The sequence below is a fragment of the Amblyraja radiata genome, chromosome 15 (genome assembly GCF_010909765.2).
Source record: "Amblyraja radiata isolate CabotCenter1 chromosome 15, sAmbRad1.1.pri, whole genome shotgun sequence".
Classification (NCBI taxonomy): Eukaryota; Metazoa; Chordata; class Chondrichthyes; order Rajiformes; family Rajidae; genus Amblyraja; species Amblyraja radiata.
The window spans coordinates 37,774,883-37,790,769 of record NC_045970.1 but is presented as its reverse complement, the minus strand read 5'-3'; the positions used below and the strand labels follow the sequence as shown (position 1 = coordinate 37,790,769).

General features: G+C 45.3%; 1 protein-coding gene across 2 annotated transcripts in view; it reads right to left on the bottom strand.

Annotated features, from left to right (window-relative positions):
• armh3 (armadillo like helical domain containing 3) overlaps nucleotides 1-15,887 on the bottom strand; it is a 117,408-nt gene that overhangs the window by 21,698 nt on the left and 79,823 nt on the right. For both annotated transcript variants that reach the window (XM_033034080.1, XM_033034079.1), the window contains one exon: nucleotides 7,327-7,405. In XM_033034080.1, coding sequence (XP_032889971.1) covers nucleotides 7,327-7,405 — 79 coding nt within the window. The remainder of the gene's footprint in view (nucleotides 1-7,326; nucleotides 7,406-15,887) is intronic.

The window sequence follows — 15,887 nt, the reverse complement described above, 5'->3', positions numbered from 1 at the left end:
AAACGGGCCCTATGGCTGTCTGAGTCCACATCAAGAGAGGAATAGATCAGGTAGACGCGCAGAGTCAGGGAATCAAGAATCAAGGTGATGGGGAAAGATTTAATAGGAGCCTGAGGGGTAAAATTTTCACACAGAGGGTGATGGGTATATGGAACGAGCTGCCGGAAGGAGGTAGGTGAAGCAGGTAATATTGCAACCTTTAAGAAACATTTGGACAGGTACACGGATAGGACAGGTTTAGAGGGATATGGGCCAAACACAGGCAGGTGGGATTAGCGTAGATGGGACATGTTGGTCAGTGTGAGCAAGTTGTGCCGAAGGGCCTATTTCCATACTGTATGGTTCTATGATTAACCTAAAAAACGCACGTCTTTGTGATATGGGAGGAAACCAGGGCAGAGGTTAAATGGCCTCTGTAAATTGCCCCTAGTGTGTAAGGAGTGGGAATAGTGTGTAGGTCCTGCAAAAGTGGGATAACACAGGTTTGATCTATGGAACGGGTGATTGATGGTCGGCGTGGGCTCGGTGGAATGAAGGGCCTGTATCCCTGAACTAAACTAATTAATTTCCAAGCTGCCATGGTGGAACTTGCTCTCCAAACCATTATTCCAGGTCTCTGTATTACTGGTACATATATATATCGCCTCTGTGCTACCAATATGTTGGATACCTATCTCAATTCCACAGGGACATGTCTCCTGCATCTTGGTCCTCTGTCCTTCCCCAAGCAGCTCCCAATAAATCAAAAACTAATTAGTTGTAAAAGTGCCTCTTCTAGCTGCAGTATGTCGATTTAACACACTGAAACCAGCTTGTGTGTTTTTTAAGTATGGCGTTGATGTCACAGGCAAGACCTCAGGGTCAAGTCACCGCTGGAGAGATGTGTTGCCATGGCGACAAGGTCTTAGAAAAAAGGGTTTAAAAACAAATCACAAATGAGAGAACTCTGGCTAAAGACTGGCGATACAATCAGTCCTGGATGCACTTGGTGAACCCTCATAGTTTAGTTTGGAGATCCAGCATGGAAACAGGCCCTTCGGCCCACCGAGTCCACGCCGGCCATCGATCACCCATTCACACTTGTTCGATGTGATCCCAGTTTCTCATCCACTCCTTACACACACAAGAGGCAATTTACAGAGCGCCAATTACCCTACAGATCTATGTCACTGGGTTTGATGTGGGGAGGAGAGGATACCCGTCAGGGGAAAGGAGCCAAACGCAGATCATTGAGAAGCACAGAGGGAAGAAAAGGAGACTACAAATGCATTCTTTGTACCCAATCCACTTTCAAACAATGGATGGTTTCACTCAACCTAATTAGGCAATTAAACGATTCAATGAAGTCAGTTGGAGTCATAGGAGTGGCACGGTGGTGCAGTGGTAGAGTTGCTGGTTACAGCAGACCTGAGTTCGACCCTGACTATGGGTGCTGTCTGTACGGAGTTTTACGTTCTCCCTGTGGGTTATCTCCAGGTGCCTCGGTTTCCTCCCACACAGCAAAGACAAACAGGTTTGTAGGCTAATTGACTTCGGTAAAAATGTTCCCTAGTGTGTAAGATAGTGCGATTGTATGGTGATCACTGGTTGGCATGGAGTCAGTGGGTCAAAGGCCCTGTTTCCACGCTGTATCTCTAAACTAAACTGATGAAGCCTGAAAACAGGCCCTTCAGCCCAACAAATCAATTCCCACCAAAATGCCCTGTCAAAGCTAGTCCCATATCCCTCTAGACCTTTCCTATACATGTGCCTGTCAAAATCTCTTTTTCAATGTTGCCAATTCCTAATCATTTAAAAATACATTAAGACAGGTACATGGACAGGAAAGATTTGGAGGGATTTGGGCCAAAATGCAGGCAGGTGGGACTCGTGCAGATGAGCATCTTGGTCAGAATGGGCAAGTTGGGCCGAAGGGCTTGTTTCTGTGCTGTTTTGGTTTTTAGGTGTGGTTTAGTTTTAGAGATACAGCGTGAAAACAGGCCCTTCGGCCCACTGGGTCTGCGCCGATCACTAGCCCTATCGTGCACACTAGGGATAATTTACAGAATGTACAGAACCTACAAACATGTACGTCTTTGGAATGTGGGAGGAAAGCGGAGCCCCAGGAGGAAAACCCACACGGTCACGGGGAGAACGTGCAAACTCCACACGGACAGCACCTGAGGTCAGGATCAAAATTGGGTCTCTGGTGCTGTTAGGCAGCAGCTCCACCAGCTGCGCCACAATGCTGTCTTGGATAAATATTTGGATAATTGGATAAATATTTGGAAGGAAAGCAGACTGCAAGGTCATAAATAATTTGTAGACTACAGGGCTTGGGACTGTTTTTTTGCACTTGGCTCTCTGATAGTATGGGCACGATGAAACAAATGGCCTTCTTCCACCTTTCTTGCCATAACCTATGATTCCACACACCCCCTGCAGGAAGCCTGAGGAATTCTGGGCAAACTGCACGAACAAGGGCTGTTAGTGAATACTGTGCTGGGTGCCGACATTCCCAGCGAACACCGCAGACACCTTCTTAGTGCGTTGAGAACGCAGTAGCAAGTCCTTGCCTGTTGGCACACAACAGCACTCAGACCAGTATGAAACAAAGTAATTAAGGAGCCAAACATAAAGTCGACTAATTAAAACCAAAGTACTATAAAGATCACTGATAACTTTGCTTCTTTGCTCGTGTTCTGACTACATTCCATCTGCCTGATGAAGCCTTACTTTATATTGACCCCTACATAAGTTCAACCACGTAGTCTTTTACCCAGAGTAGGGGAATCGAGAACCAGAGGACATGTTTAAGGTGAGAGGGGAACAATTTAATAGGAACCTGAGGAGCAACCTTTGCCCAGAGATGGGGAATCGAGAACAAGAGGACATAGGTTTAAGGTGAGGGGGGAAAGATTTAATATGAACCCGAGGGATAACTTTTTTACACAAAGGATGGTAGGTATATAGAACGAGCTGCCAGAGAAGGCAGTTGAGGTAGGTACTATCATAACATTTAAGAGACATTTGGACAGGTACATGGATAGGATAGGTTTAGAGGGATATGGGCCAAGCGCGAGCAGGTGGGACTAGTGTTGATTAGGCATGTTGGTCGGCATGGGCAAGGTGGGCTGAAGGGCCTGTTTTCACGTTGTATGACTTTATGACTCTAACCCACACATTGATCAGTCTCCGCACAGTCATGCCACAGCTGCAAGGACCTAATCTCTGGAAGTTCCTCAGGAAAGGGATCTTAATATCTGATTCTTGAACATTGTTTCTGTCACCTCCTCTGATATTTCCCGATGTGGTCTTATGTTAAACCTTTAGAGCTATAGACATGAGACAGTGCATAGAAACAGGGTCTTGGGCCCAACGAGATCTCACCAATCATCAATTTACACGAATCCTCCCCTAGGTTTAGGTTTATCATTGTCATTTATACCGAGGTACAGGGAAAAGCTTTGATTTGCATGCCAGATTGAAAAAACACTATACATAAATATAATCAGTGCTGGAGTAACTCAGTGAGTCAGGAGGCATCTCTAGGGAACATGGATAGATGATGGTTTAGGTCTGAAGAAGTGATCCGACCTCAAAACATCACCTATTTCCTGAGATGCTGCCTCACCCGCTGAATTACTCCAGCAGCAGCAATTAGTGTCCATTTGTGTCTATCTTTGATATAAACCAGCATCTGTAGTTTGTTTCTACAATAATAATTAATAATCTTTAAGTGTAAACCAGCATTTGAAGCTCCTTGTTTTTACGTTTATCGATTAAAAAAAGTCAAACAAGTATGATAGATAGAGAAGATAGACCTAGTGTTAGAGTAACTCAGCGGGTCAGGCAGCATTTATGGAGAAAAAGGATGGGTGACGTTTCTGGTCGGGGCCCTTCTTCAGAACCAAAGTCTGAGTCTGAAGAAGGGTCCGACCCGAAACGTTACTCATCATTTGTTCAGAAATATGCCTGACCCACTGAGTTACTCCAGCACTTTGTGTCTATCTCCGGTGCACAAGTTTCTTCCCAGATTCTTATGCAGTCCTCAATTCTACTGCTCGCCTACACACTCGGGGCAATTTACACCAAACAAATTAACCCACCTTTTGGGGACGCGAGAGAAAACCCCGAGGAAACCCACGTGGTCGCAGGGAGAACATGCAAACTCCACACAGACAGCACCGGAGGTTAGGATTGAATGGGGTTTCTGCAGCTGCAAGGCAGCGGCTCTACCGGCTGCGCCACTGTGCTACCCAAACCATATGATGTATTAATAGCGCCCAGGGTAATTAACTGTGCTAAATATGCTCCAATAGGTTGTTATTTTGAGCTTTTAAAAATTAAATGGTGTGAAGACCAACTTTATTCCACGGGTTAAAGTGCTTATACCGCAGATACTCTGGGCAAAGGATGCAATGTTGCTGAAAGTCTACAAAAGGTCAATGCAGCTATTGTTTAATTTATCCTAGCTCAGCTGGGAAGCTATTTCAGGCAGTATATCTTCCCAGGCTGCACTTAAGTTCAGGATGAATAAATGGAAGCAGTGTACATGTTGCAAATGTCTAAGCAGGGAACGAAGGTCAGTTGCGAGCGAGTCTGCCATGTCAGAGATTAAAACAAGTTCCAATCCACGCAGTGGCGCAGCGGTAGGGTTTCTACCTTACAGCACTAGAGACCCGAGTTCGATCTTAACTACGGGTGCTGTCTGTATGGAGCTTATACGTCCCTGAATCTGGAGGTATGGCGGTACCTCTTGCTAGACGGAAGAGGGGAGAAGAGGGAGTGTCTTGGGTGAGACATACATCCTTGATTATGCTGGTGGCCTTGCTGAGGCAGCGTGAAGCGTAGATGGAGCTAACAGAAGGGATTGTGCGATATTCTACGACGAGACTATGACGTACAGAAAAATGAACGGCTTGGATAGTGGATGTGGAGAGGATGTTTCCACTAACGGGAGAGTCTAGGACTAGAGGTTACAGCAGAGATAGATAGATTCTTGATTAGTACAGGTGTCAGAGGTTATATGGAGAAGGCAGGAGAATGGGTTTAGGAGGGAGAGATAGATCAGCCATGATTGAATGGCGGAGTAGACTAGATGGGCTGAATGGCCTAATTCTACTCCGATTCCAAATGACTCCAGTGGAGCATATAGGCCAGTTTGGGTTGGATGGGGTGAATGGTCTGCTTCTTTGGCACACGTCCGATGGAATTCTAAGCGATCTCCGCTTACTGAATGGCTTGTAAGGTTCCCAAGGCAACCAAAGGTTGCCAGTTCACTTCTGGCAAAGACAAAACACCTGCCCTGATTTAACTTCTCATTAGCGTTGATTGAATTGAAATAAAAATAGAAAGAGATTGCATGTTCTACAGGACCAAGCCAGAGGTGGCTGTATGCAGCAAAAAATCCCAACGGTGACTTCAAGTTGAGAGCCTTTTAAAACCCCACTGTGCTCAGCATTGAATGCTTGGGGAAATGCTGGCAGCTTTCCCGTGCACAGGAAGAATAGAAGCCGCCGCCTCCAACTCTCCTGTTCTGAATGCACTGGAACATAAATGTCAAGAGGGAGAAGAGCCTCCTCTCTATGCCTTCATTAGCCATATCGGAAACAATAACAGAGAGTCCACTGTCCCAAAGTCGCGCTGGCTGGATGCCCCAGCTATGAGGTCTATGCAGTGCGACTGTATGTAGAAAAACAGCCATCTAAGCATGCAGCCTGGCCTATGCAGTGTATGGCCTATTTTTATGGATGGTCGAAGGGCTGCAGAGTGGCACAGTGAAAGAGCTGCTGCCTTACAGCGCCAGGGACCCGGGTTCGATGCCGAGCGATGCTTAGTCTGTATGGAATTCACACGTTCTCCCTGTGACCATCAGGGTTTCCCCCAGGTGTTCCGGTTTCCTCCCACATCCCAAAGACATACGAGATTGTGGGTTAATTGCCCTCTGTAAATGGTCCTTAGCGTATAGGATAGAACTAGTGTACAGGTGATGGATGGTTGGCAAGGACCCGATGGGCCGAAGGGCCTGTTTCCATGCTGAACCTCTCTAAAGTCTACAGTGACCTTGAACTCCCATCCCCATTCCCAGCCTTTGGCAATGGTCGGCATGGACTCGGTGGGCTGAAGAGCCTGTTTCCACACTGTTTCTCTAAACTAAAACTAAAAACAATGAGGTATAAGGTCTATGCAGTGTGACTGTGAGTAAAGACCACGTCTGTGTGTAGCCCACAAGGCTCTTCCATCCAGCTGACTGACTGCCAAAGCTGTCTGCATGTTTGGGCCCAATGCAAGAGGCTTTGACATTGGTGAGCAATTGGATCCAAAATTGGCTTGGAGGAATGAGACAGAGGGTGGTAGTGGAGGGTTGGAGATCTGTGCCACAGGGATGGGTGCTGGATACACTGCAGTTTATCATCGATATTAACGATTGATGTTTCTTTCTCCACAGATGCAGCCCGACCAATGTCGGATTTAATTTCAGAGTTCTGGTATAGGCAGCTTTCTCAGTTCAGTTCAGTTTATTGTCATGTGTACCAAAGTACGGTGCAAAGCTTTTTGTTGCCTGCTAACCAGTTAGCAGAAAGACAATACATGATTTAATCAATCCATTCACAGTGTATAGATTACACGATAAGGGAATAATGCTCGTCTGCCATTTCTGATCACTATATTCTTGGGCAGACGGCAAAGAGTGGGTGCGTGGGTTGCAGATGAGGATGGGGATTGTTCCCGGCTGTGATTCATCTGCAGTAACCGTCGTCTGGGTTCACTTATCATCTAACTAATGAGTGGCAGAATTAAAACGCAACAGTGTTCAATGAACAGTGACGTAGTTGGAAGAGCTGCAGACTCACAGCGCCGGAGACCCGGGTTCGATCCTGACCATGGCTGCTGTCTGGGTAGAGTTTGCACGTACTCCCTGTGACCGGGTTTGTTACCTCTAGTTTCCTCCAATACATGTGGGTTTCAAATACGTGTGGGTTTGTACATTAATTGGCCTCCCCTAATGTGTAGGAAATAGATGAGAAGGTAGGAGAGCAGAGCTAGTGTGAACGCGTGATTGATGTTCGACGTGGACTCGGTGGGCCGAAGGTCCTGTTCCCTTGCTGTATCGTTCAATCAATCAATCAATAAAAAGCAGCGTTAAAAAAAGACACGATGTGTTGATATAACTCAGTGGGTCAGGCACAGATGCGGCATGGCCCGCTGAGTTACTCAGGCACAGATGCAGCCTGGCCCGCTGAGTTACTTAGGCACTTAGTGTCTTCTTTTGTAAACCAGCATCGGCAGTCCCTTGTGTCTCCAATAAAAAACAGTGTATTAAGAAGCAACAGGGGCACCTACCTGATCTTCAGAGAGCTGTGAGATGTGATTGACTGCCGCATACGACTCTATCTTGGGGTTAAAATGGTTGATGATGGCTCTGAAATAAAAGGTAGCCCTTAGCAATCTAAACTGACAAGTGCAAGAACTGAAATTAATTTTCAGTAGCTAAAATTTAATACAAATTACATTGCATTGATGGTGTTTTTTTTATAAAAAAACAAACATGAACTTGCTTAAAACATCCAGGGACGGCACAATAGCACAGCGATCGATTTGCCACCTTACAGCCGCAGAGACCCGAGTCCAATACTGATGCTGTCTGTACGGAGTTTGTAAGTTCTCCCTGTGACTGCGTGGGTTTCCTCCGGGTTATCTTGTTTCCTCCCACACTCCAAAGAAGTACATGTTAATTGGCTTCGGTAAAGATTTGTAAATTGTCCCTAGCATGTAGGACAGTGCTAGTGTACGGGCTGTTTGGCACGGACTCGGTGGGCCGAAGGATCTGTCTGATATGCCGTATCTCTAAAGTTTAAAGCCCACTCTGTGATCTCTGAGGCAACGTATATGGGGACATGAATGACGATTACCTGCCTATTGTCAAAAATGTTCATCACAACAAAATAGCGCTTACAATAATGCATCCAGCAGTCAGCTCCTTCCCTGCAGCACAACTGAGATTACACTTCAAAAAACAACTTCACCAGCTTTGGGACGTTTTGCAGTTATGAGAAATGCCACAAAAAATCAAGTACTTTTCTTCCTTATCCTTGTCATAACTGCGGAGAAGGTCGGAAACATAGTGTTCTCTGCATTACAAATGCAGATGGACTGTAAACAAAAGCGAGTGAACAAACACAGCATTATTTTGCTGGAAATCTAGTAAGTTCTGAACAAAACAAATGACTTCTTACAGCACTTTTCTCCAATGCAGGATGGGAGAAGTTACCCAGCTAAATTTTTGAAGTTTGATTACTGGTGTATTCTGTTCAGTTATCAGTTTGCAACTTGAAAGTAGCAGACTTGGGAGATGGGATACCTTCCACTGAAATCGTACTCTGCTCATGTATGTACCTGTATAGTATGATGTGACTGGATAGCATCCAAACAATGTTTCACTATATCCTGATGCATGTGACAATAACAAACCAATATCAATTGATTCACAAACACGTACTATAATCCTGGAGTCATAGAAACAGGCCCTTTGGCCCAACCTGTCCATGCCAACCAAGATGTCCCATCTAAGCTGGTTCCACTTCTTGCGTTTGGCCCATATCTCTCTGAACCTTTCCTGTCCGTGTACCTGTCCAAGTGTTCCATTGTTTATATCTTAAATATATATGGTACATCACTGGAGTCCCATTAGACTGCAGATGCTGGCATCTTGAGCAAAGCACACCGTGCTGGAGGAACTCAGTGGGTCAGGCAGCATCTGGGGAGGGAATGGGCAGATGACGTTTCAAGTCGTGACCCTCTTCAGATTCATTGTATTTTAGTATTTAGTACCTACTATTGACTCTAACCTGTCAAATTCTATTAAAGTGTGATCTCTAGTGTCTCATTTGCATGATAGACCAGTGATTACACTCGAAAGCACTTCAGCATCTAAAAAGCAGTCCATTTTACTCAGAATTAACTGCTGTGCTTCACACAAAGCATCGGTGATTCACACTTCTCTCTAGTTCTGTTCTGTGCAGCTTCAGTCCACAACCACAGGTTCCCTCTCAGTGCAAAGGCTGGATTATTATGGCAATGAATTTGCTCAGAGATACTCCAATTTATACTGACACAACTATAATATCTTCCGGAACTAATAGGTGAACAATTAGACAAAATGCCAAATTAACCACAAAGCCAGCAAGCCCAAAGAGATGGGCACAACATTTTAAGCATCCTATCCCCACTCTCCCATTACCTCCACTCTCTTCTCTTGCCCATTACATGCACTCTCTCCAATCTCCCATTATACAATTTCTCTCTCCTCCCTCCCATTACATACACTCTTTCCACTCTCTCCACCCTTCCATTAGATGCACCCTCGCTTGAGAGTTGTAAGGCAGCAATATGTACCAAAAGGGAAATGCAGATGCTGGTTTATACCAAAGATAGACACAAAGTGCTGGAGTAACTCAGTGAGTCAGGCAGTATCTCTGGAGAAAAAAGATAGGTGACGTTTCGGACGTTCTGAGCTGAAACATTACTTATTCATGTTCTCCAGAAATGCTGCCCGACCCACTGTGTTACTCCAGCATTTTGTGCCTATCTTTTGTTAAGGCAACAATGCCTGGCTGCCGTAAGGCTGTGAAAGCCAGATGGGGGATATTAAAACCAGATTTATTTATGAAGGAGAGATGGATTTGTCACACAAGTCAGCGGGATGCAAGGCTTGTAACTCAACGCGCAGATAAAACAGCAGGATTTAGCCCAAGTCGTGGATTCAAAGACAGAACAAATGTGACCCAGATAATTACAGGATGTTCCACAAACTGTCTTACATGATGTTGCCAGTGATTTACGAAGGGCGGTCTCGTAGGGTAAGACTTTCGCTGTGGAGCAGTTGGTGGCCGAGATTTGACCTTAACATTAATGCTTCTGATCGTAAGTTAACAGAAGAAACTGTACTTTGGTTGCACCCAGTCCTCGAGATGTGACTTGCATAATGAGTCTAAAAATATCTCCTATTGTTTGATTGAAACAGCATAGAAATAGGCCCTCTGGCCCAGAGCAACCACACTGACCATCGCCAAAGTCTGGGAGTTGGGGTGGGAGTGCAGGCTCGCGATGTGGCTTCCATGTCCGAATGTAAAAATCCCTCTTTTTTAATGAATTGATCGAAAACATAGCATTGAAACAGGCCCTTCGGCGCACTGTGCCCATCGAATGGGGACGGGAGTTCAGGGTCACTTTCAATTTTAGAGATAGTGTGGAAAGCATCCTACCTAGTCTTTGGCCCACTAAATCTTTGGATTAAATGGGCACTTCCTCCCTCTGATTGCAGGTGGTGAATTTATTCAATGTGTTCGTTACCTATGCCTTCCTTCCCACACCAAGCCGTAACGATGAACTTTACTATGAGATCATTCGAATGAATCAGGTCTTTGATAACTAGTATTGAATGGATGAGTGTATATTTTCCTCTTTAGACTTAGATTTTCGAGGTACAGCGTGGAAATAGGCACTTTTACCCACCAACTCCATTTTTTTTTTACTGAAGCCAATTACCCTACAAATATGCAGGGTTTTGGAATGTGGAAGAAAACCGGAGCACCCAAGAAAACCCATGCGGTGACAGGAAGAACGTACAAACTCCGTACAGGCAACACACGTAGTCAGGATCGAAACCGGGTTTCTGGCGCTGTGAGGCAGCAACTCACTTGGTCAGCTCGAACCTTGGGTTGGTTAAGCAAACATGGGGGTTGGGATCGGGGGAGGTGAGGGTGGCTTGGCACTTTGGGAATCACCTCTGAAGTAGGGTCACTGGTGATGGGGGATGAGTGAGAGACAACTTTTATGCAAGCACGCTCCTAAAAACTGTAACGTAATGGGCCAAGGAGAACTACTCACCAGCCGAGCTTTGTTATCCACCTGGGCAGACAGGACCTAGAAGCTGCATTTGAAGAATAACATATCCTTGAAGAACATTGTGGATGATGAATCATGGGGCTTCAAACCTCAAGCTCACATGCAGGGGACAGGACCTACATGAATGCAAAGCAATCGGCACAGCGGTAGAGTTGCTGCCTTCCAGTGACTTTATGTGCAATAAGCTTGATAGAACAGAAATACTGAGGGTAGTGAAGTGTTATCCAGGTCTGAAGTCATGGGTGGGCATGAGAAGTGGGGCAGCCATGTGTTGTGTTTGACTAGAGCAGGGGTTACCAACCTTTTTCCTCCAGTTTACCCCTGGCAACTTTAATAGCACATAACAATGTTATTTCACTTATTTATGAACAACTAATGATGAACAGATAACGGGTATACCAGAACCAAACACAGTCAGTCAATGTACAAATCCAGACTCAACAAATCTACCCCCTGGGGGTAAATTTACCCCAGGTTGGGAACCCTTGGACTAGAGGGAAATGGGATGAAGATATTAAAAACAGAAAACACTACAAATATACTCAGCAGGTTAGGCAGCATATGTGGAAAGAGAAACAGGTAATGTTTCAGGCCCAAGACAATTCTGATAATTGCCCGAATCCAAAATGTTGATTGCTTTCATTTCCACGGATGCCACCAAACCTGCTGAGTGCTTCCAGCATTTTTTGTTTCATTTCAAATTTCCAGTATCAGCAGTTCTTTTGATTCTCATTCACAGATGACGGTACAGTTAATGATCTTGCATGCGCTGTGCATGATTGGTGGTGTCAGAGCACTAGGTAGGGTTGCTTTTCTATTCACACTGTTGCAAACCTCCATTACTTAAATAAATAATTAGGGCAGCACAGTAACGCAGCAGTAGAGTTGCTGCCTTATCGCACCAGAGACCCTGGTTTGATCCTGACTACAGGCGCTGTCTGTACAGAGTTTATACGCTCTCCCTGTGACCGCGTGGATTTTCTCTGGGTGCTCTGGTTTCCTCCACATACTCCATAGAGCTACTGGTTTGTAGGTTCATGTGGCTTCAGTAAACATTGTAAATTATCCCTAATGTGTAGGATAGTGCGAGTGAACAGTGATCGCTGGTCGACCTGGACTCAGCGGGACGAAGGGCCTGTTTCCACGCTGTATCTCTAAACTAAATTTAAATTGTTCAAGGTGATGAACTAACTTCCATGCACAAATTTGATAATTAAAATACAATTCTTTGCCATTTAAAGAAAAATCATTTTCACAATGCAAGATTTATGAGGCTAGGTACACAGGAATCGATGACTCAGAGCGGCTGGCCCTCGAAGGCAGAAAACAAAAGCTGTCATTGCAAGATTGATTCACTGTCAAGTAGAATTGTTTCACCTGCTTCAAGTGCAGACATCCTTCTTCTTCCCCCTCCCCCCCCCCCCCCCCAACTCCCCTTTCGCTCTGACTATAGACATTGCCCACACTTTCATTTCTGAATGTAAAAAATTCTCCTAATTGATCGATCAAAAATACAGCATTGAAACAGGCCCTTTGGCCCACTGAGTCCATGCCGACCAGTGACCACCCCATACACTAGCACAATTCTACACTCTAGTGACACGTTACAATTCTTTTACAAAAGTGAATGAACCTACAAACCTGTAGGTCTTTTGAATGTGGAATCTGCCTTACAGCGCCAGAGACTCGGGTTTGATCCTGACTACAGCTGCTGTCTGTACGGAGTTGCAAGTTCTCCCTGTGACCGGGTGGGTTTTCTCTGGTTTCCTCCCACACTTCAAAGATGTAGGTTAATCTAATGCAGGTTAATTGGTCTCTGTAAATTGTCCCTCGTGTATAGGCTAGAACTGGTGATCGCAGGTCAGCGCGGACTCGCTGAGCCCAAGGGTCCGTTTCCACGCAGTATCTCTGAACTAAACCAGACATAGGCCAAAGAGTTTGCATCAGTGAGTTGTGCTGATTAATGACCGACCTGGCATGTTAGCCGATCGATCTTACATGTTGTGCAGCTGTTGAAACCCTTGTGTGAAACGGATGCCTATGCTATCTCTCCCAAAGGACTTGCTGAAGTTTCCAGCTCACTCTAAAGAGTTTTATACTAAACAAAATGAATTCAACCCTCATGTAGTGTTAGCATCAAACACTCCCATGGCCGGGACAGCTCAGGTTAGGCGCAGAATTAAACTCCACTGAGACCGTCTCAATAATTTGTCTCGGCGCCTTAGTGTTGCACTAGAAAATTTGGGATTTGTTGTTAGTTTAAAGACACGGCAGGGAAATAGGCCCTTCAGCCCATCGAGTGCATGCCGACCATCGATCACCCATTCACACTAGTTCTATGCTACCATCTTTTACATCCACTCCATACACAGTTGGTGCAATTTACAGAGGACAATTACCTACAAACCCATAAGTCTTTGGTATGTGGGAGGAAACCAGAGTACCCAGAGGAAACCCACGCAGTCTCAGGGAGAACATGCAAACTCCACTGAGACAGGTACCCAAAGTTAGGATTTAACCCAAGTCTCTGGCGCTGGGAGGCAATTGTGTTTAGTTTTGCAATAATATTGTATTTTTTATTTAATCTTATTTTGTTTGGTTTATTACATTATGTATTTAATACAGTGTTTACAGACCTGTTGTGCTGCTGCAAGAATTTAATGGTTCTTTAGTTTATTTTATTGTCACATGAACCGAGGTCCAGTGAAAAGCTTTTTGTTGCATGCTAACCAGTCAGCGGAAAGATACACAATTACAGTCGAGCTAGCCACAGTGTACAGATACATGATAAAGGGAATAACGTTTAGTGCAAGATAAAGTTTAAGTACATATGAAAATTAAACACTCGACTCCCTCCCTCTCTCTTTAAATTATGGATTTTTTCTATATTTCACTGCAGCTATAACATGCTCTCACAATGCATTTGGCAGTTAATATTGGTCAGTGCTGAATTAGAAGCAGCATAAATCATCAACCACGGTCCGAGCTGGGCTGAGAGCGTTAACATCATCTCTCATTGGATTTTTCTGCACCCTGCAAATCAACCACCTACTCGGTGATTTCACGACTCAGATTAAAGCAGAAACACAATGGGAATTTAAATTGCTCCACTTAGAAAGGTGAGGTTTAATGCATGGTCACGATTCTGCTTGTAATTGGGTTCCCAGCTTTGATTGGCGGTGTGCCGAACAGACCCATCGCTGCATTCCACCAGCATCAGTCACCAGGCATGTGCATGCAACATCATCTTCAGTCTGAAGATGGGTCCCGACCCACAATAATAATAATAATGGATGGGATTTATATAGCGCCTTTCTAATACTCAAGGCGCTTGTGCTCAATGACCTCTGTGCATTTCCCTCCTCTGATACTGCCTAACCCACTGAGTTCCTGCATCAACTACATCTTCATCATCATGAGTGTTCCCACTTCTGTACAGTTCCAGATCCAGGGCTTTCACAATGTTGGACCAAAAAGCTGGAGTAACTCAGTGGGACAGACAGCATCTCTGGAGAGAAGGAATGGGTGATGTTTCGGGTCGAGACCCATCTTCAGACAGTGTCTGAGTTTCTCTTTGAGAAACGTCTTTGAGTTACTCCAGCTTTTTGTGTTTATCTTCGGTTTAAACCAGCACCTGCAGTTCCTTCCTACCCACTACTTGTTTAATTTAGTTTGACATATGTACGTACCGAGGTCTCCCAGTTGGATTGCAACCTTGTTGTGGTCGGGGAGCTTGTGTGTCTCAGTGACCCCTAGAGCTATGCCAGCGGGAGATTCGTCTCCTGTTTGGGTCTCCCATGCTGGACAGGTCGAAGGGTAGAGGCGAGACGAAGAGCGATCCACTGGTCCTCCAGGTTGGAGGTGGAGCACAGGGCTAACAACTCTGTCTCGTAAAACAAATATGTTACGGAAACAGCAACTGAAGGAATCAACACTACTGAGTGGAGGACCTTCGTGGCTGCCCTAAATGCCAGGAGGCATATTAGGCAGTAAGTAAGTAACGTACTGAGGTACAGTGAAAAGCTTTTTGTTGCATGCTATCAAGTCAGCAGAACGACTATATCAATACCATCAAGCCATCCACAGTGTAGATACAGGATAAAGGGAATAACCTTTGGTGCAAGGTTTAGTTTAGTCTATTATTGGCATGTGCACTGAAGCTCAGTGAAAAGCTTTGTGTTGCATGCTATCCAGTCAGCAGAAAGACTATACGTGAATTCAACAAGCTGTCTACAGATACAAGAATAAGGGAATAATGTACAGGTTGAACACCGATTTTCTGTACTTCAGTTCCAGAGCCTTTCTAGATGATCTGTTTTTCTGGACAAACAGAGCTCACGCAATAATGAAATGACAATACACCCCTGGCCTGCTATTGCTACCCTTCCCGTGACTCCAGAGCACCATAGAATGCCAGAAACTTAAATAAAAATATAAAATGTAAACTGAATGTGAATGGAATGACGTGCCACCACATCGGGACGACAGATGGCACAATGGGCTAAGTGTTCGGCTGGCAACCGGAAGGTAGCCGGTTCGAATCCCGCTTGGAGTGCATACTGTCGTTGTGTCCTTGGGCAAGACACTTCACCCACCTTTGCCTGTGTGTGAATGTGTGTGAGTGATTGGTGGTGGTCGGAGGGGCCGTAGGCGCAGATTGGCAGCCATGCTTCCGTCAGTCTGCCCCAGGGCAGCTGTGGCTACAGAAGTAGCTTACCACCACCGAGTGTGACTGAGGAGTGAATGAATAATGCGATGTAAAGCGCCTTGAGTATTAGAAAGGCGCTATATAAATCCCATCCATTATTATTATTATTATCCCCACGGCAGTTTAGAGTCCCGGCTTCCGATGCCACTCCCGACTCGCAAGGTGCACCAGTGGGGCTCCCTCCCCTCTCACCTGCTGTCACTTCCAAGATGGAGTATGCTGGAGACTTCGGGGGAAGGAGGGGGTGGTGGTGGCCCGAAGGTCGACGGCAGTGGTGGTGGTGGGGAAA